General features: G+C 33.6%; 1 protein-coding gene across 2 annotated transcripts in view; it reads right to left on the bottom strand.

Annotated features, from left to right (window-relative positions):
- Positions 1 to 23,257, bottom strand: part of crb (cell polarity complex component crumbs) — a 48,807-nt gene that overhangs the window by 17,342 nt on the left and 8,208 nt on the right. For both annotated transcript variants that reach the window (XM_071891775.1, XM_040721727.2), the window contains exons 4-5: positions 15,228 to 15,667; positions 537 to 756 (exon numbers count right to left, since the gene is read on the bottom strand). In XM_071891775.1, coding sequence (XP_071747876.1) covers positions 537 to 756; positions 15,228 to 15,667 — 660 coding nt within the window. The remainder of the gene's footprint in view (positions 1 to 536; positions 757 to 15,227; positions 15,668 to 23,257) is intronic.

Below are 23,257 nucleotides of genomic sequence, written 5' to 3'. Positions count from 1 at the left end.
AAACTAAAAAAAAATCAAAGTTTCATTCAATTAAAAGGGTGGACTTATGGAGACTGTGTAGTTAGTTATAATCGTGTGTATTTTGGGTATTTAAAAAGAAAAGATCAGTAGATGAATATCAGCTGTGACAGGGGAAGGGAGGGAGTAGAAAATACACAAGGACATTAGCAAAAGTTACTCCGATGCCGATCCTCAATTCTACTCCGAGTCCAATATAGACTTACAATTGTAACTCTGCATCCTCAGAATTATACTCCGTCTTTTTTGGGTATACATGAATTTTCAAACATGTTTTGAATATAATTGAATGGTGTCGGAAAGGAAGTCCACTCACTATTCATGAGTTAAAACAGCCGAAAAAAATAAAATTCATGCCTTAGTTTAATCATTTCAAAATAACGAGGAAGGTAAAACTTTTGAACCGAAATCTCGGTCAAGAATCACTTGAAGAATCTTTCTTGTACCGATTCTTAAAACTAGTGTATACCAAGTTTTGAAATTAAGATTGCATTAGCGTTTTTTTTTTTTCAACTTACCAACATAATTAGCCACAAATCCCGTAGAGCACTCACAATTTCCTCCATCCAAGCAGACTCCATTATCAGGACAAAACTCATCTCCAGTACACACACTGGATATTTCACAGAGATTTCCTACAAAACCTGGACTGCAAAGGCATTTGGCAACGTTTCCATTACTAGTCACTGAGCAATTTCCATTATGTAGACACTGTACTCCATCACAGGGATTATTATTCTAAGATAAAAAAATAAAAATAAACATAAAAATGTGTTCTAATCAACGGAAACATAAAAAATATATATAAGTATAGGATCCTATAAGAATAGCAGAAATTTTTATTTTTTCAAAATCAAAATTTTGATAATTAACAGTGACAAAGGTCTTAATTTAGTAGTACCATATGGTTCGCTCTCGCCCTTGCACTCATACAAAAATCCCATCTCTACTAATAATACAATTTCCTTTAGATACAGCAACATTTTTAACCTAATAGAAATACTAGATTTGTTCCAGGTGTGGACTCGAAACTTTTTGACTCCTAATAAAAGAAATACATTTTGAAGAAATTTTCAAAATCATTTTTTTAAATGGCACGCCTTTGTCTTATTTGTTATATGTGGATGTTTAAACCATATAACTTATGGTTAACCAATATCTAAAGAAACTGTAGGAAAAAAAAGTAAAGTCAACCAATAAATAAGAGCGTCATATCAAAAACCTAGTCATTCTGGAGCTACCCGCGTGTAGAAAATCCCCATCAGAGATATCTAAAGTACTGGGCTGTAACCAATCACGGCACTGGAGTCATACAAAAAGCTTCCAAAATGTCCGTATCAAGGCCAAAAGAATTGGTTGAGGCAATAAAAGGTACAATAGAAGGCAGACGAGGCAAGGTGACGACCGTAAATGGTCTTGGTCGTGAATTTGAGAGCAGCCAGACCACTATACACCACTTGGTGAATGACTACAAGAGAATTCTTCGTCAGGGTTTGAAGCCTTTGGACGGAGCTTGAGATGCAAGACTCTTGGCCTACCCACAGCCCCATCTGTTCCCCATGGACTTAATTATTTTTGGACACCTCAAGGGGAGGTTTTCAGGAGTCTGATGCAAAGGACTAAGTGAAGGCCGGCATCACCACTGCTTGAGCCAACCTAGAGACTAGTTTCGTAAAGAAGTGCTGTGGAAAGTTCTGTACCAGCCTGGAACTGGTCATTTAGGCGCCTAAATTGATTGGTAATGTAAATAAGGCGTATCTTGATTGTATTTATGAATAAAATTTTCCAAACTGGATAATATTTTTTGAAATAAAAGATTTTTTCTAATTTCCAAAGTGTTGCATTTTAGACGGAGGAGCGAGCACATTATAACATTGATTAGGAGAAATAATCAGAAACATCGACAGCTGAAGGCAAAATACATTATGTATTTTGATTTTATAAATAAATATACATATAATTATGTACAATAGATCATATTACAGATTAGACCTAAGAGGTAATTCCTAACTCTTTTTTCTTGACCAACTACAAACGGCAACCTTCTACATTTATACTGATACTCCACGCTAATAACCAACTGACCAACCATCATTCGTCGTATGTTGGTCTATTAATGTACATACATCCGGTGAGACGTTAATGATTATTTTCATAGGAATTACTTCTATAGTGTGTGTATCATATTATAAGAATGTTTCTTTTAAAAAAGAAAAACAAACAGCTGTGGAACAGTCAATGAAGTTGAAGGAGTCAAAATGATGGCATCAAAGTAGATAATTATATAGTTTTAAAATATATATATACATATATAAAGACAAAAGCCCCTTCAACCCCGCGAAAAATGATATTCCTTAGATGACCTCTCTCCTCTCAATATACATATATGGGCAACGTCAACATAAAAGAAAATTAAAATGACTTGTCTCTAAATTGAATCTGCAATACATTTACATATATTTCAACTATAAAAAAACTACTAATCCTTTCAAAGTGGCACTCCTAATTGCACTCTGAGGAGTAACAATAGATATTCCCAATCATAGGATTTGAATTTGATGTTTAATAACTGAAAGGGTTACTACCGGGGACAAATTGAGTCCCATTAATCAAATGCAGATTTTAAACTACAGTTAGCATATTTAAGTATTTCAAATCCTCCCAGAAATTTGATTACAAAGCCTATAATCGAGCTAAATATGTCAATTAAATAGTGGGATGTATATATTAGTGTTGAGACTCGGTCCAAAATCTTTTTTTTTTTTTTTTGTTTGGTCAGAAGTGATTTTTTTCATGATCGAAGTTGAACGATATTTTAGGATCTCCCATCGAATACATAAATTTGATTGTTTACAAGGCGTGGACCGACTGTTTCCTTATTTTTGATTTAGGAATTGTACCAATAGGATAAATACAAGCCATTTAAGTTCAAAAGACGTCTTTGTAGATAGATGTTCATAGTTTTGAAAAACAACTGACGTCATCCATAATACATCTATAGAATCGGTCAAGAGCCATATGTGGTCCGTTGAAACAAGAATGATTCGTCTCAAAATTGAGTGTGGAGTACGTTGGTATACTTATACGATTTATCATCCATTTCTATCTAAAAAATTATTAGTTTATGAGAACAGGCACTAGTTATTACTGTATATTTTGATGTTCTCTCTTCATGAAGACAAAAAATACTTTTAACAGTTTTGGATCATATAAAAAAACCTTGTTCAGATTGTACACTAGAAAAAACATTTCTCGGTTTCTAGGGTACCCGGCGGTCCATTGAAATCTGAACACTTACTAATTCAATAATTAGGTTGAATTAATTGAAATTAATTTATTTTTCGATATATTAAAGTATAAACAATTAGTTAGAAAACAAAACAAACTTGACCTCTCTAGCTTACGTACAAGTCGAGAAAATGACCCTGGAACGTGATGGACGAATTTATATTCGCGCACTCCAAGCAGTTCAGTGTCTCCTGAGCTACCGTCTACGCCGTCAGCAAGCATGAAACGTTGGAAAGGAAGAAGGACCTTGTCAAAAAAAGCCAAAATGGATCCGAACGAGAAAACAGGCCAGGCCAATCCCCTCAAGTCAATGAGGGCTCATACAAGGGATCTTAGGGTTTCACACCAGATTGTCCAGAGAGCTATCAAAAAAATGGGTGGAAAGAGGTTTGTGAGGGTGGAGAGGCCACTTTGACACCCTCATTGAAAGAAACCTGTTGCAAAACTCTTTTGACCCTCCTACAGCCCTTATGCCAAGCCCCTCGACTAGGCATTTTGGGTGCATGTCGAGGGAAGGCCTGCCGTGTCCGTCATCCAAACGCCGAGATCCCCAAAGTCCCTACCAGCCAGCACTGGGACCCCTACATAGAGGACTACATCCGCAGCGGGGGCCAGACCTTCTGCCGCCTGTAAGCCATCATGGTCACTACATTAAAGATTAAGAGAGCTCAGAACCACATATATTTATAGTATTAATTTTGTTGGAATTCTAGTTTACAATTCAAAGAGTTCAGATTTTAATGTACTGCTTATGTACAATTATATTTCCAAGGAGCATGAACATGGGCATATAAGTGCAGTTCATCATATAGAAGATGAATGAGTTCCCCACATCATGCAACGTAGTGTACCTACACTATTACGGTTTTGTTTTTTTTTTTTAAAGAAAGAAGAAAGAGATCACATCCCTAGTGAGGAGTGATGAGGGTACTCAGGTGAGTGGTGGTAAGATTACATAGTATTTCTCTTCTTCTTTTAATACTCTCTCCAGCTGTGTTGTTTATAAGTAAATATAAATATACACATTTTTACATTATTATAAACATAAGTGTATAAATAGCATTGATTGTACATATGTACATAGAGGGAAAAGGTATGAAAAAGAGATTATCATTGTATGAATTAGTCAATGAGTAGAGAACTCACCAAAAACTTTATTTTCGTTCTTTTTGATTTCTCCTCAGAGATTGTGCATTATAATATGTTTATATTTTACCTTTGAGTAGTTCTGTGTTAGCCCTTATTCATCCTGTCCATTCCAGGCTTAGAACAGGTCTTACCAGGGCTTAAGACCGTCAGGGATTTGGACTCTCAGAGTACCAGTGTTAGATCGGTCTAAAACACAGAAAACTGCACTCCAATTAGTCTGGTCCTAATATAATTTGTCAGTCCGAGGACCAGTCCTTATCAGTCTTGAATACTAACTAATACAGCTAAAATAGCGTAGCTACTAACTACACTATTAATTAATTGTATTAAGGGTGCACACGTTCAGGGCCAAAAGCTGGGCTCGGTGATGGTCTGAGTTACCTCCTACAGCAGGCAAAATCACTTGATCTTCATTCCCAAGAGTGTAAAGGCCAAGGTGTAAATATGGACATGTTACAGTCTCAAGTACTTCCCTGGATCCGGGAACAGGGGACTGGGCAGGTTCTTACTGCTTCCAGCAGAACAGAGAACCTTCACATACTGCAAAGTATGTGTAAGAGTGGTACCAACCCACTTTCAAACACTTTTGGAACAAAGGCATGTAGCTTCCTTCTTTCCCAGATCTGAACGTAATAAATGTATCCATAGAGTCCATTCTGGAGAGCAAGCTTAGTGTAACTTCCTACGGCAGCGTCGACGACTTGAAGGTCACCGTAATGTCTGCATGGGACAACTTGTCAGTGGGGAACATCCATACAGCGTTTAAAGTAGTTCCAAAGCGCCTGAGAGCTGTTGTTGCCACAAATGGTGGCCATGTGGAATGAACTGGCACTCATTTTGAAGGAAATTTTACGTTGACTGCAATAAAAGATGTTTCGAGAAAAAAATATTATTATAGATCATGATGATCCATCATTGACACCATCATTGAAAGAAACCTGTTGCAAAACTCTTTTGAATGAGTCTTTTGACCCTCCTACAGCCCTTATGCCAAGCCCCTCGACTAGGCCTTTTGGGTGCATGTCGAGGGAAGACCTGCAGTATCCGTCATCCAAACACCGAGATCCCCAAAGTCCCTACCAGCCAGCACTGGGACCCCTACATGGAGGACTACATCCGCAGCGGGGGCCAGACCCTCTTCCGCCTGTAAGCCATCATGGTCACTACATTAAAGATTAAGATAGCTCAGACACACATATATTTATAGTATTAATTTTGTTGGAATTCTAGTTTACAAGATTTATGGATCCTCCTATATAAGTTTTAGGACTGATATTCAGGACTAAAGTGCATAGACGGAACTGGAAGAGACTCCAATCGTCATTCCTAAATAAGGGCGGACACTACACATGTGACTAGAGTTGTATAAAATATGGACAGAAACGCGGGAATACTTTTTGAAGTTGAAACCCGAATTGAGTTTGGTTAATTTTCCAAAACTGCATTCGTTATTATTTTTTTCTTGAGCATATAAGAAAAAATAAACTGGGAATCAATCTGGTAACCCTGACAATTTGAAGAATGTTTTGGAGGAGAGTAACTGGGCTGTCATGGCGTTTCATTAGATCGTGAACAGGAAGGAAGGAAGGAGAAAAAATATCAACAAGGATATTTGCTAGAATTACTCGGATTTCGATCCTCAAGGACTTACAATTGTAACTCATCAACAAATCCTCAGTCTTTTATGAGCACACACGAATATTCGATCAGGTGTTGAATATAATTGAATGTGGGAAGAAAAGAAGTTGACCAGTAATGAGCAGAATTGGGTGTAACACGTTACTGTAATATATTACATTAGGCAGTAACGGAGTAAAATAACGCGCTACTAAATATATATCGGTAATATTATTACAGTTACTGAGTCCGGTAACGCAGGTTACAATCTGAACTGTCTCAAGTCGAGGTGCTTTCCAAAAAATAACACAGGCTCAACAGCTCTAAATAAAGAGGAGAAGAAGACTGTTTTAAATCAACACAAGAAGAACAGGATTTGGATGCGAGATTTCAAGATGGCAACAAGGAATGATAATTCAACATTTTCTAAGTGGTTAAACTCGCTCTATTTTCCATTTATCAGAGAAATTTGTATGTGCTGGTGGGAAACGTATTACTCTAGACAGAAGGTAATATTGTAAAGAAACATATTACTTTCAAATGCAAGTAACTAGAAATATGAACTATATTACATTTTGGAAGTAACTTGTACAACACTGGTCATGGGTAAAATAATAATGACAACCTCCCAGGAATAGAAAATTTACTCTACAGATTACAGACTCCAAAAAAAAAAAAAAAAAAAAGGCGAGATAAAAAGTACTCCGGATTTCCATCACTAATCATATGTTGTTGATATTTACATTTGAGTAAGTGACAGAAGGGAATAAAATGTCTTTGTTGGACTCTGAGTAGAATTAAAGGTTCGACATCGGAGTAATTCCAGCCTATACATCCTTGCTATACACGGAGTTTGATTCATGTTTATTGGTGATGGGATAATTAATCGGAATCGGGAAAGTAATGTTTAATTTGTGATTACGATTCTTATTAATTATCTTAATTAACTATTTATTACTTTCCTTGTTTTAAAAAACAAAACACCCACAAAAATTAAAGAATTTTTGATTCTTACAAGAATATTTAAATAAGATTTTTGGATAATTTTTTTAAATTTTTTTCAAAAATAAAAAAATAACTTTCTCTGAATAACAAAGTATTTTTTCCAAAAATTTTATACTGAAAAGTTAATTTTTATTTCATTTTATTTTTAACTATTTTTTTTTTGTGAACAGCTGCGGATTTCGAATTTTTTTTTCTTTCTACTACTAACTCTTATTTTTCCCATCACTAAGCGAGTTAAAACAAAATTATTTTTATAAATCTATCCATTAAATATTGATTGTCAGTATCCAAGTTTTTAATTTAATTCATTTGTATAAAGTAGTATTCAACACAGTTGTTCAGTCTTATTCCTTTTTTTTTGATGCCCAATCAGAGCGCTTGCCTCTTCTTGTAGTGAGACCCCTTGTGTTTATGGATCCCCTTATACAGAGGATCCCTCAGGAGGCTCTGGTTACTCCTGTTCCTCTGTTCATCCCTTTTCTGGGACGAATTGTGATATTGAAAAAGACTTTTGTGAAAATAAATAAAAGTCCTTTTCAATTTTACAATTGTCGTAGGTTTTTGAAAAAAATTAATATCAAATTATAACTTTTAAATTTTATTTCAAAAAATTCGAATTCCCCCACCATGTAATTTAAAACCTTGAGGACCCCCCTGATAGCAAAATTGTATATATTTAACTATTATTTAAAATATTAAAGAGCCCGCATAGGTACTTTTAATGAAGTCCCATCAGAATTGGCATTACGATTTCTTTTCTTTTTTTAATCGTACCATCAATCAATTACTTTCAATCACGGCTGCTTACAGCTGATCTAATAAAACGTCATGGCAGCTAATCCAATTTTTCAGGGTTCCCATATAATGATTTTATATTTTTAGATACTGGCAAAAGATGTTTTATTTATCATGGGGGAGATAGACATGACTAGGGATGTGAAAAATGTCTACATTCTTGTGAGGATAGTTTTAAAAAAAAAAACACACGGGGTTTTAATCTTATTATTTCTCAGAATTGTAAAAATTCAATCGTATTAGCAAGGAAGGAGAATTATAGGCTTCTATTTTTAATTGTTATTTATCCGTCAGCAGAACACGTGATAGTTACAACTTAAATAAGGTGTTTTTTTTTCTTTTTTTCCGTTGCTGTTATCACAGTTCTTGAATGGAGGACACCTAAATATTTAGTAATCATGACGTGCACCTGACAGAATGAGGATTAGTTGGGGGTGTTATATATGTAAGTCCTACTTGGATATTTTTGCTTCGTGTCTCGAACAAAACTTTGGAATCCGACGGTACTACCGTGACTGTTATACACAAAATACAGTGTGACCTTCGGTTGCATGCCACTAGCCCGTGTTATTTGAAAAATGGATACAGAGATTGAATCATAATGGACTCCTTCCGGAACACATGAACATTGAGTTCCAGGGTTATTTTGTATGTGCATATATACGTATAAAAGTAAAATTATCAATGGAAAAATATTTTCATGCGATCGTCTATAATTAATGATGTTATTACTGCCTCAATCAAAAAGATCTTCGATGTAGAGCCTTGCATGTGTATAATTATTAAAAACACATCCAATATACACTCTATATAACGCAAAATGAGTTATACCGAGTGTTGCATGGAAATTCAAACACCTTTCAACTATAATTTCAATAACATAATATATGTATTTATATAACAAGTAGCAACATCTTCATTTTTTCTTCTTCTTCACACACTCATTGAGAACCGCGTTAACTATCAATTCGGTATCCCTTTGTGGTGATGATGGTCTTCAAGCGAGGTCTAAAGGATGCACACCATTTGCAAATAAATATTATTTCATGCCCTCAGAGTAGTGTTGTGCGGGTATCTATTTAGGACCACGGTCCCATCCAGTCCAGTACGTAGCATTTGTCAGTCCTTACAGAAGGTTACTTCGATCATCCCTCGTAACGTCAATCAGTGTGGTTTTCCTCTTTTTAATTATTCCGTTATATAATATAATAAATTATAAGAATATAGCATGCTCGTATTATATTGTATTATAATGAAAAATGTAATCTTCTGACATATTTCATATATCTTATTTATATTAAGATATCATCGATATTTTTATAATAAATTCAAAGGGCCGAATAAATATGGAACAACACAACACTACCTCCCGTGCCCACGACTATACGTGCAGTCAGAGCGTAAAGTCAAGCAGGGCCAAATCAAAGATGTTGGAGGGAATTATCATGGCTCTCATGTCAACTTTTTCCCGGTTTTTGCGCCTGAGAGCTTCTTATTCATTCTCACTGGATGCAAGCCACTGCTTGACGAGGTAGAATGTGTTGTTGAACTCCTGGAGCTGGTCAAAAATATCACTGGGCGTTATTTCCCTCTAGAGAAATACAAATATCATGCATGATCCAAAAACCTCTTTCGGAGTTCATTTTAAGCGTGTAAGTGACGTGGGGGGATCCTGTAAAACAAACATACACTCTCCAAGTTTCATGAAATTTAAAATGGGTTAACACAATCTCATGAAATACCCGGTAATGTATTACGTATTTGATCACATACAAACTAGGTAAGGAGTCTTCACTCGTACTACTCAGAAAAGGAGATAATAAAAAAAGAGAAAGTTCAAGTCATGATCTGGGAATTACTTTTAAATGCAATGTATGTATGGTTCTCGATGGTACAAAGGATTCCTTAGCCTAGCGATGTACGAGTACTTATAAATTTTGCATACTTAGTATTATGGTGTAGGTGACATATCAACATAAAAGTAGGCTGGTTTTTTTTTTTTCTAACCCAAGACTATTGCCCAAAAAATTTATAATCCAAGGCTGTTCTCAAAAAATAAAAATTTTTGGAAAAAAATCAAATATTAAATATTTTGAAAAAAAAAAATTTAAGTTTAAATTTTCTTGTAATTTGCAAAAATTCCTTAATTTGGAGGTGCCTATTTTTTTTTTTTTTTTTTTTTTTTTTTTTTTTTTTCATAGTTTAGAAAAGTAATAAATCGCAAATTAAACATTATGTTCTCGATGCTGATCCTGATTCGAGAAAAAAAAAACCTCACTCTCCAATTCCTATTAATCGACCCATCACTAGTTTTGAGTTGGTTCATGATGTTCTTCATTTAAGATTTAAGGACTCAGAGGTGTATTTTTTTCCCCCTTCAGAACCAATATATTTCTATTGTTTAACATTGTTTTTATATTGAAATTTGATCACACATAATAAAATCATTAAAACACTGACTTCCCCCCAAGGTATATCATGCACTAATCAATATAATTTAAGGTAAATACCTTCATCGATCATTTTAGATTCCTCATGGCTATTCCCGAATACAATTACAGCCTGCTTTTATGTTCGACAAGTATTATATACAAGTTTGCCGGACATAAACTAAAAAAGTTTAAGGAATGATATAGTTTTATTATTTATTGAATTGAAATTTGGTAGATTGCTAGTTCAGTAAATAGCATTTGAAGTAATCAAAGTATTTTTCTCTCAGCTGCTATGACAGCCGTGAGACGTTGCGAAGAAAATGAGCCAGCTGAGGCAATATCTCTCTCCCTTCAAGTCTCTCTGATAACGGATAAGAATCTATAGATTTGTGTTCCCAGCGTATGAGAGGGACTTCTCTATATAATTTATATGGGTGAATGTCGTCAAAGACGTGGTTGTTAACTTAAATACTGCTGCGGTACCTTGCGAATAAAATATATTTTTACTTTGCTCATCCACTATTGATTGTGGGCCTCTCCCAGTTTCTTTTTTAAGAAGGAGAGGTTGAGAGAAATAACAACAGTGTGGACGTGATATTGCAGTTGTTGACTGTCAGAGAAATTATTTCAAGGCTCTTGAGTGTCATTTTAAGTAATGATATATATTTTTTCATCGTGAGTATCTGTCCCCACTATATGTACAATATAAATGATTTAAATAACACATTAAATGTTCCCCTCCCTTCTCCTGAGGCAGGCTCACAATGTCATGATCTATCATGATATTTAATGATTTTATTTATTTATTTCAGCTTATGGATGATAAGTGTGAAACCATAGATTACTGATTATAATTCATTTCAAATGAAGACGTGTCCTCTCCTTCATGAAAGATTAAAATAAAATGTGCATACGTCATGATGATAGAAAAGAAGAGGTCTTAAATACTCTCAAATGATTATAATTTATCTGGAAAGGAACTATAAGTACTATGCACTACGTTATGCTTTAATAATAGGCCTTTCGTATACAAGAGGATAATATTTATGCTAGATATTAATACAATTTCTATATGTTCTTTTTATGTTGGTTCGAAAATTGGTGCCCCAATTGCCTTTTATTCATATGCAGAGGCTTGAGCAAGGAGAGGGGGACGGAAGGATTATTAATAAATACAGAGTTTTTACTACATTTGAAGGAGACGCCATCTGGGAGGCGGAAAATTGATAGGTGTGCAACATAAATGTAGACAAATTTCCACTAAAACCTTCATAAAACTCCATCAAATGGCTTTAGAAACTAAAAAAAGAATGAATACCACTTTGTCCAATGATATGTGTATATAATTAAAGTAATAGGTACTGAAAATCCCATTGAAATGTCTCAAATACTACAATTAACAATTTGTTGATCGATTAGAAACGAGAAAAGACGTATAATATGAGTAAAATATCTTGTTCCCCCCTTCCATTGTCATAGTTAACTTTTATCTACAATACGGAAATAAGGTTATATAACGATATTGGAAATTTTTTTAAATATATTTTTGGGTCAAATATACCAACAAAACTAGGCAATAGAGGCATGTATCTTTGATAGACATTCAGGTTTAAGTCCTATTATTGGTTTATCTCATTTTGACGAATTAAAGGTTCACTATTTTCCTTAATATCAATGAAAAAAAAAGGGTTTCATTGTCATAAAAGTTGGGTTGTTTAGGCTCCCAAAAGGACCGACACTGACGTCACATGAAAACAAAATTTGGCGAGAAATCATTATATTCAATTTCTTTCAAACAAATATTCTGATTAACCACATGGAACCACTGCAAATCGACCTTAAATCAGCAAAAATGCACAATAAAAAAATAGAAATACATAGATTATGTTAGAAAGATCATATCCGGGTCAAATTAAGTCTTATAAAAAAATTAAGGCTCTAACCCTATTTTAATAACTAAAAAAAGCCGCTCCCACATTCTAAGATAGTTTTATACATCTCTAGTAATAATTAATATAAACCTAGAAGGTCCTACATAAATATACAAGGGTCCTCTACCTTTTCAACGGAAGTCTCAATAATGTATGATCAGAATTTATTTTCTCTACACGCACGAAGCTCAAATAAAATTCCCATGGTATATGTGTGAATATTTTTTCTACGGTTCGGTTCAAAGGTTTTTTTCATGACAGATTTGGACCAATATTTTGGTTCAAACCGTAGACCCCAAATGTAATCGTTTTTAAATCGTGGACCTATTTGGTCTCTCATAATATATAGAACCAACTTTTTTGCATCTCAATCTATGAGACAACTTTCTCCCCATTCCTGATTTATGAGTTGCAGTAATATTTAATATACACTCTATATTTTTGTCCTAGCAAGTCCATGTCGAATTTTAAGAATTTTTGAAAGACAACTCCAGGCCAAACGTCTTGTAAGGAACAAATATGTTTGATCGTCTAAAATTATATGAGTATCAGATCGGTTTAGACTATTCAGACCGAAACCCAGCACTAGTAAGTACTGTGTACTTATAATTTTTCCTAAATTATAGGACATGATATAGGTAAAGAGTGGTAAGGTAGAAACAAAGGGCTCTTTGTGTCAAATAATAAGTATATATAACTACTCTCTCTCATAGACACACACACATATATAATGGGTAGAGAGAGGACTCTTGTCAACTCATCATCCTCCTTAATATAAAGTGGGCGTACACTTAGACATAATGTACGTTTAGGTATGTATAAAATGAGGTGCCCCATTACAATAACATTCAAAGAGTTAATCTTTTCAAAGTAATAAAACATAGATTGTTGGAATTATCCACTTAATACAGGCACACAAACACACACTACTTGAACTGCATCCATGCAGCTCATAAAATGAATAAAAACATAGCTTTTGTATTGTGTTGTAGGTATACCAAATAGGCTGGTGTGTTCTTTAACTTTTTTCCTATTTCGAATACGGCTAGAGTGGAAAAGTTGGAATTTGATACTTAACTAACCAATGCATCATTTCATTGGCCCACATCTTTAAGTAGTACATTCTGTACAATTTTTGAAAGGAGACAAAATTTATTTACTTCGTCAATGAAGAGTATTTTAAATTAATTAATGATGACCTATAAAAAATATTAATACAGTTTTTCCCCCAAGGCTACCCTATGGAGTAAAAAAGAGAGAACCCCACAATGCAAATTTCATCTTTCTTTTCCGAAAATATAGAAATAAGGATGCACGCTATACGCGGATCAAAAAATCTTCCTAACTTTTTTCTCTTTTTTGCTCAATAAGACAATTTTAGAAAAAAAAACCCAACTTATTAAATACGTTTTATAGGTTAGAAAAATGCCTATCAAAACTAATTTATGGAAAATAACTAAACATCTTTTCTTAGTATCCATGTTTACAAAGTGAAGAGTTTGAAATGAGCTTGTAGAACAATGCAGTTTTGCATAGGTAATTTTCAAACCATATGAACACTTTTCCGCGCAGCCATTCATCGAAATTTGAAAAAAGTTGACAATCAAACCGCTCTAATAATAAAGTATGTAATTAGTGTGTATGGTTTGCTTATACACTCATCCCTTCGTATAAATGAAGCCCCATAAACAACAATCCATAGAAGAAAAAAAACTAATTTTTAGAATTATAAGAAAATATGTCATAAATAAATAATAATGGTTTCCCTAGTCCTTGCTATAGCTCATATCACTTTTTTAATTATGAAGAAAAGAAGACTTAAAGTGCGTTTGAGGAGCAGGCAATGATGTGATTGTCTCATTTCTCAACTATCATGGATTACACAAGAAGGGGGAACCCATGTCCCCATCCATCTCTCATAATGAATAGAGCATTTTCATTGTTAATGTTCCACCATTTTGGGAGCCTAAACAAATCAAGTTTGAATATAAACGATTTTATTTTTCATGCATATTAATTGAAATAGCCAACAATTGGATGCTGTCAAAATGGGACCAAGAAATAAAAGGACTTGACCCTTACTCTTTATCAAACACGAATCCTTCTATGCTTAGTTTTATAATATAATTATCTAACCCCGAAATGTTTTAAACTATCTTAGTACATCGTTATACAATCTTATTTAACCATTAAGAATGTAAAGGACTACTAGGTATTTTTCTATAAATTACTCTACTTTTCTCGTTTCAAATTATTTGAAAACAAACAATTTGAAAGAATTTAGGGATTTGAAGGGGAGTTTTAAAACAGATTACTTTGATGGAATTCAAATATCAATATTTATCTTTGAGGTCAAGTAGTAGTCAATGCAAATACTAAGTCTTTTTATATACCATATATACATAAAGCCATTTGATAAAGTTTAAAAGAAAAGAAAAACTATTACAAAGAAAGAATGAGATCTGTTTATCTAACTATTCCACTTTGTTCGTGCCTACTCGTATAAAAAAAATAATTGTACAAATTTAGCCATTCTTAGGGACTTTCCGTTCATATTACTTCTATTTAATTATAATATCATAAGCATCAAGTATCATTCAATGCAATTGTTAAGTCTTTTTTTTGTATTCTTGATATAAAGTCATTTGATCAAGCTGCATCATGTTTTCTTGGAAATTCCTTCCTTTAATAAATAGTAAAAATATCAACATTGAGTTTAAATAATGATGCAATTATTGACGTGAGTTAATTCACAAATGAAATTGGGGTTGTTGGGGACTCATTGTGAATAATTATGTAAAGTGCAGAGGCTCTTGGTTCTTCTCAAGTCACTTATACAATAATAAATAAGAGTCTTTGAAACATTATTAAAAAATCCAAAGAATTTCCCCCTCAAAAAAAAGAGTCACGTGGAGCCCCTAAGCAATATCCTTGTAGATATAATATGATTGGAATATTGTAATGAATATAAATATAAAAAACAATCCCTTACCAAAAGACGTGGGGAATGATTGATGGAGAATGTATTCCGACAATCCGGTCCGTAGTATGGTAGAGAGCATTCACAAAAGAATCCAGCAGGTTGCGGAAAACAGAATCCTCCCTCAACACAGGGACTATTTTCACAAAAGTCCTTTTCAATTTCACAATTCGTCCCTGAAAAGGGAGGAACACAAGAGCAGGAGTATCCAGAGCCTCCGGAGGGATCCTCTGTACACGAGGATCCATGAACACAAGGGTTTTCATTACAGGAAGAGGCAGGTGTGGTGCATGTAGGGCCAGAGAAACCAGGTTTGCAGAGACAGGACGGAGCAGAGGTTGATTCCGGGAGGCAGACTCCGTTCACTTGATCGCAGTCACTCGAGGACTCAGGACAAGTGAAGGGAAAGGAAATTTGAGATGTTTCATGGGTGTACTCTGTCCAATTGACTTCTGCAAAAAGAAAAATAATAACATGTAGTCAATGAAAATTAAATTAGTCTTAGGAGTTTATTTAGGTTGATTTTTCCCTCGTTAAGTCTTTAGTGATTTTTAGTAACCAATTTGTACAAATATTTCCCAGTTAGGGCCATATGTCGACCAGTGGTTCTCAAATATAATAGAGTCTAAGCGCACTTATAGTACTGCAGATACTTCCTGGTGCATTGAATATAAAGTAAGACAAATAATTAAGGATGGCATTAAAAAAAAAAATCTTTTCTTTCTTCAACTTTAAAAATTTGACCTTTCTTATGAAAAAAAAAAATAGTTTCTCTATTTAAAAGATTTTATTTATTAAAACACAAAATTTCTTAAGCACATCTCCTGCCCCTCCTCCAGATGATGCTCTTGTATAGCCAAGGATTATATATATATATTTTTATTTTTTTGGAAAATAGTTTAAAAATTAAAGTTCGAGGGAAAATAATTTTTAAAAAAGTCAAAAATTTACAATTGATCAAAAAAAAATCAGATATAAAATTTTTTGAAACAAATCTTCAATTATAAAATTTTTGCAGAAAAATTTACAAAATCCACAAAAAATTATTTTTTTTGGAAAACCAATTTGAAAAATTAAATTTCATATATTAAATTTTCTAGTAACAACCGAAAAATCCTTTAATTTAAGGGGGGATACAGCCCCTCCCCCACCAAAGACACCACCCCTTATAGTTATTATAAAACTAGACAATTGAGGAATATATTTTTGATAGGAAGTATGGCTTAAGCCCTTTTATCCGTTGGTCCTATTTTAACATGATCCAATAGTTCATCATTTTCCTTAATATGAATAAAAAATGTGTTTTAATTCTAATCAAACATGATAAAACAACAATGCTGACGTCACGTAAATGCTCTATACATCAAATGTGATGGAGGTAGGGATTTAGAGCCAAAAGAGGAGGAATGGGATTGAGAGTAAGTTATGATTGCATCACACGTAACGCATGACGGATTCCTAGGCAGAATTTGTTTAGGAACAGCTAGTTACATACATACATACATTATTATTATAAAAATTACATAAGTAAATTGATAAATAAGCCATATTCTATTCCATTCATCCTTTTTTTTTCCCCCTCCTACTCCTTCCACCTCCGCAGACATGATAACAAGCATTCAATTAGGTACAGTCAACGTAGCATTGTTACATAATGAACTAAGAATCCCCTCAAACCATTAATTCCTCATAATATATATATTGAGTATATTGCTATTAGGACTATTAGAACAGGGAATTAACCTTGGTATCCAATAATAATATACATATATGTACCTATAATACAGTTTTTGAGTGTGTCCTTTATGGGCGTCCACATTGTTGGACCTAAAAGGCTGAAATTTTGCATGGGTGCCTCTTTTGGACTTGGACAAGCTAAAACGGGGAGGGTCATTTAAGGGGAGCTTATTCTATACCCAAAACACAAAAACTGTTGTTGTTTTTTTTGGAGCTCAAGAAGACTAAATCGGGGTTGAATTGTTTAAAAAAAATATGAAAGGTGTCTCAAGAAACAACAATACGAATTAAGACGTTTTCTAAATTTATTCAAATCAAAAAAATTAGGGAAAAAAAAGAAATCGTTCTAAATGATCATTTCGTTTTTTTTTTTTTTGGGTGCAAAAAAAAAAAAAAAATGGACTTCCCTTAAAATATTGGATTCGTAAATAAAATAAACTTTGTAGAAATATGTCTAGAAATTTGTTTGTATATAAATTTGAAACGTAAAAATGAATATTAAACTGATATATCTGTCATTTTCTGTATCTGTATCTGTAAATATTTTTTTTTTTATCTTTTACATTTCTAATATTGGAGGTTGGTTGATTAAACATTTTAGGTGGTTAATGCATGTTATTCATACAAATATGTACGATGCAGTGGAGAACGCACTTTTAGAGAAGAAAGATGTCATTCTTAGCAAATCGAATAATAAAAGGAAATCTTGTTTTTCATGCGTAGAGTCACAACTACAGAGGGTTTGATGTTCTAGGCTGAGGTGGAATGTCGAAATATAACCTACTAATGATTGGTATCCATTTCGTACAAGATAACTCTGTCTCCTAGGAGTTAATTCTCCTTGAAGAAAAGCCACAAAATCGAAGACTCATCTTCCACAGCACTTTGTTTACTCACTTTATCCATGAATAATCAATCTGTCCTTTAACCTTGGGTCATGGAGAGTTGAAATAACCAAAACATTCACCCCTTCCAATTTCTAAGTCTAACAATTACAAATACTCAATGACGTCATCATCAGCTTATTTTTCATAAGGTACTCATCACAGATGACGTTATCTATTTCTTGAAATAGTAATTATTTTACATTAAAATACAAAACGTTTTCGGGGAAAAAAATTAAATATTAAATTTTTTGTAAAAATTTTTAAAATTGACCTTCATATAATAAATTTTTTTGAGAAAAATTCAAAAATATCATTAGTATTCACAGGAAATTAATTTTTTTTTTGGAAAAAAATTTGAAAAAATTAATTCAATTTCAAATATTTGAATGTTTTTTTTTTTTTTTAAACAATCTAATATTAAATTTTCTTGTAAAAAGTAAAAATTCCTCGATTCCACCCCCAGCAGACGCCTCACCCTTCAACTCTTGGTCCGGTCCAGCTCATTCCTAAAAAACATACAAAGTTATATCCTAAGACTGGACTTGACCGAATAATTAAGGCCTGACGCAACAAATCCTATGTATTTTTGTGTTAAATTGTGACGAATAAACAACTAACTCGAGCGTAGAATCATGTACATACTAGGGGACAACAATAACTATAAATGCAATATAACAGCAATTATAAGTTAATGAATAATAATATTAAAAACATTTTGTTAAAAAATTGTAACATGATATTAAGTGGTGGTGCTGTGTTTAAAGCACAGCTGAGAGCATATTAGGAGTAACGAGTGAGAAACACACACACACACACACAGTATGATTAGAATATTATTATTATATATACAATATTGTATTGGGAACAAATAATAATATTAACAATTAATTAATTAGTATTTGCATTTCGTAATTTGATACTCAAACTCTGAGGAAACTCAAATGTAAAACAAGAGTGAGAAAAATACTTTTTATCCATTGTTTTCTACTAAAAATACACTAAATGTACATTATTAACATGGAAGGACATGGACCGAAAATGTTGAAATATACAATTTAAGCCAAATTGATCAATGTTTAGAGGCGGGGCAGGGAATTTAAAAGATGTAAATTTGACAAAAAACATGAAAAAAATAGAATCATTACCGAAAAATAGTTAACAATGATAGAGATTCAATGGAGAATGGGAATGAATCAATCGTTTGGACCCAATATGTTGGAGCACCTATGAGCCTGGTCACGTCCAGATAGACACTTCTCTATCCGAGGTCGTCTCTGACTCTATAATTTTTAACATGTGTTTGTCATTGAAGTTGGTCCTGTATATAATTAAAATCATCAACAAATATATTCTTTTCGCCCAAGTAGCTTTTGGCAATAAGAAGTACAGCAAAGTGTCCTTGAACCAAGACTACTGAATTATATAGTGTGTCTAAAGTGAATCGTGATTGAAACTTTGGAAAGGACATACTAAATAAGTAACGGATTTTTCCCGAAATATCAATTAGGAGAGTAATAAAAACTAACTATTCTTGTGAAACAAATTTTTCTGTTAGATCATGGACAGCTGAGACGGAGGTCAAAAGAAATACTCTGTGACCGCTTCTTGACGTGTGAATGAGTTATGAAAAGATCCATCGTATTGTCCCGTGCTCAAAGATTATCATTGCAAAGATTAAAAAGCTGAATGACGACAAGAAGAGCCCCCATGTGGGAGCCTGGAAGTGGCAGGCAAAATTGGAAAAGGATAGCAGCCTTCATGTACCTTTTGGTTTCCAAAAAGGCCTCAAGATCGGAGTTGACGTGTACCTGGACGTAATGGAGAACATGGTATTTCCGAGTCGGTGATGGGCAATTACCCCAAGGGCAGTTAAGTTTTCTAGCAAGACCCTATTCCCGCCCACAAGCCCAATAAAACTCTCAAGTGATGTGAAAACAATTTGGCGAATTTATGGTCAATGTGGCCTCTCTACTCACCAGACTGCAACAATCTTGAACATGGGATGTTGGGCACCATCCAGAGGTAGACTCCCCATGTGGCACCATAAATGCTGCCATGGAGAATTAGTGGGCTGACACGTCAGGAGAATACGTAAAGATGACCTGAAAGGACTAGGATCTAGACCAGGGGTCAACAACCTAGTCGCCCATTGGACTTTTTCTTCAAATATTGTATGCTTTTGATTTCTTGATTCGCTTGCACATGTTTTTGAGCTGGTAGCCCTCAAGCCTTCTGGGAATCTAACAAAAGCCCTCAGCTTTAAAAAGATTGTTGGCAAACCCTGATTTAGAGCATGGTTGAGGCCAAGGGTGGTCATTTTCTGATTTCATTACTTATATGAAGTAAAAGAAAGTCTACTTGTCTTTCTACTTGTACTGAGAATCTTGAAACAGGCATGGCTTTTGAAAAAATTTGTTCACGATTCTCAGGACACATTGTATAAAACATTTTCTGATCATATAATAAATCTTGAGGTAAATGGGAGCTGGCTCTGTTAACTCAGGCTATGAAAATAGAATTTTTAGAAATGAATACAGTTCATAATATTCTTTAGAAAATGAAACTTTAGATACCACCTATGATTGTATAATACAAAGGTTAACAGATCATTGTTATTCAAGAAAAGATATCGTCATCATGCTATAATAATATATTTTACTTAACACTTTGACTTCATTTACAAACGAAATTAAGGTTTTTTTCTCTATATTTTTCTGGGGTTTAAGGATCCGTGTAAATTTCTACTGCTTATTCAGGTTTGAATATAAAATTAATTGTTTGATAAGCATAATACTATACGCATCAAAAGATTTGAATTGAAACATAATATATACAAAATTGACCATAATTCACCATGAATCACACGCCAACTCTATTGAGCCACCACCAACTCTATCATAGTTTATTCAATTCATCTAAATTAGGTTGCATGGAGTTTTAACTCTGAGGAACAAATTATTTTATTTCCTGATCGGAGCCTTCTTTCAGAAGAATAAGAAAATTATTATTTTTAACAAAATGATGCATCTTTGTTCTAAGACAAATTGAGTTTTTTTTTTTTTGTTAAACCGTACCAATATACTATGTATACAAGTTTTATTCTTGTATAACCAGATTTTACAACTTAAAATTTCTACGTATCATTACGCTTGATTAAAATAAAACACTGAACAATTTATTTACCAAATAACCATTGATGCAATAATTATATTTGTGTCTAATAAAATTAAGCATTCATTTGATGCAGAGTATTCATATTACAAAAAAACATAACTGTGGGTATTTGAACTAGATCATGCGGCACAGAATACTCAACATCCATTAAAAAGTTCAAAATTACACAATTATCAATCTACCATCAATTATTACATTATCCTCATCTCAAAGGGTGTAAAATATTTATTTGAAACGGTTCATTCATATGATTTTTTGGTCCCAACTTGTACAGTTCCCTAATATAATTCCTACAAAGTCCTCCATTATAACATAGAGGAATAGTTATTTATAAATAAAGAATTAACGTAACATAAATTTAGGTATATACGTACAAAATTCGAGCTCAAATCAACTGAATGGCAATAGATCTATGTACAACAATTACAGTCGTGAGTTATAGCTAGTATGACCTATCAGTATGCTAAAAAAAAGGAGCCAAAATCAACATGGCTATGTTGACCATTTTAAGATTTTTCTTTAGAAGAGAGAAGCATAAGGATTATGACGTTTTATTCCTTCAGATACAAGCCACTGTGATGAAGGGAAGAAGGAAATGGATGAGAATTATTCCAAGTCTACTCCGACTAAGTCCAAAAAGGACTTATGCTTATAAATCCACAAAGTTACTTTCAATTGACTCTTCTACAACTATGACCTGCTAGATTGAACCCATAATTAAGATGGTAATCCGGACAATTTTGAAGAATATTTAGAGGAGAGCGGCTGAGCTATCAGTTTGTTTCATTCGACCAGCTGCAAACAGGTAGAAAATTAAGGAAAAAGACACAAATCCCACTTTGTATTTTGGCAAGAAAATCCTAAATTATACTTTGAGTCCAACAAGGGCGAATAACTTCGGAGGATACTCTCATTATTACTCTGTCTTTCATGAGTATACCCAAGTGTGATTACTTAGATAATGCCTTCTCAACATTTAAGGTTAATGATAACAGCTTTAGAAAGCAAATAAAAACCTGTTAAAATTGCCAACTAAAAAAGCCGCTCCCGTTTTCCAGGATATATTTTATATATGTAAGTAATAATTAGTATACACCTATCAGCTGCTACATAAATATACGAGGCTCCATTTCTCTCCCTTTTCACCGAAAGTCACTATTATGTATGATCCAAATTTATTTTCTCACCGCACACGAAACAACTAAATATATAGGTACTAGTGTTGAGACACGGTCCAAGACAGAATTCTCCCTACTCGGTTCGGTCTTAGTTGATTTTTTCTAGACCGATATTTTGGTTCAAAGCCTTGAGCCAAACGCATTCCTTTTCAAATCTAAAACCTATTTTGTCTGTCTCAATATATATGTAGACCAACCTTCTTTAGATCTCAATCTATGAAACAACTTTCTCTACATTCCTGATTTATGAGTTGCAGTAAAATGATTTTTCGAAACTTGTTTAACTTTATATTATGACGATATTGTGTGTCGACGTTCACCATTTTTAAAGGTAGCTGACATCATGACCAACTCCTCTATAGAATCAATTTTATATGAGAACGATCCAACCCGATTTATATTTCGGACTCAAAGGGTTACCTCATTAACACAAAAATATACAGCTTATTGCTTGTCAACTGTCGTTTTTTCAGCTCTTCTTGATCCTAAAAGTGAACGATGATTGATTGAAATATAATTTACTCCTTTTAAGCTGTGATGAATCCCCAACAATTATTGAATTATAATTGTTGGGAAGAATTTAGCCAACTACTATCTCAATTTGCTTCCTTTTTGAGTTTCTGTTCGGGTCAAAGGTTGTGTGATAGAATCAAAGTAAGGACGTGGATGTGCCTTAACATTGCTGTCAATCGGAGCTGCATTTTCATAGTCTCTTCTACAGCCCCAAAAAAACTTCCACTCATTGGATTGGGATTAATATTTTTGTTTAGAACGAAGACCAACATTTAATCGTTTTTAAATCCTGTTCAGATTGGAAGTACAAAAAATATCACACTCTTCTATGGTCAGATTTAATACAACTCTATATAAGAAGGCAGTGATTCACAACCGGAGATCCCCATTGCACTCGACTAAGGATCACCTTTGTTGTCAAGGCCACCAAGAAACTTCTTTTTAAACAAAACAAATCATCAAAATTCCCAATAAATCGTTTTTCCTAATAATATGGTCGTATAAAAAGTTTTTTTTTTTTAATCCTAGTCTCAAAGTTTCTGCAAAAATTAGA

This window comes from Lepeophtheirus salmonis, chromosome 11 (genome assembly GCF_016086655.4).
Source record: "Lepeophtheirus salmonis chromosome 11, UVic_Lsal_1.4, whole genome shotgun sequence".
Taxonomy (NCBI): domain Eukaryota; kingdom Metazoa; phylum Arthropoda; class Copepoda; order Siphonostomatoida; family Caligidae; genus Lepeophtheirus; species Lepeophtheirus salmonis.
Note: the sequence above shows the minus strand (reverse complement) of the source record. Positions and strands in the feature narration are given on the sequence as shown.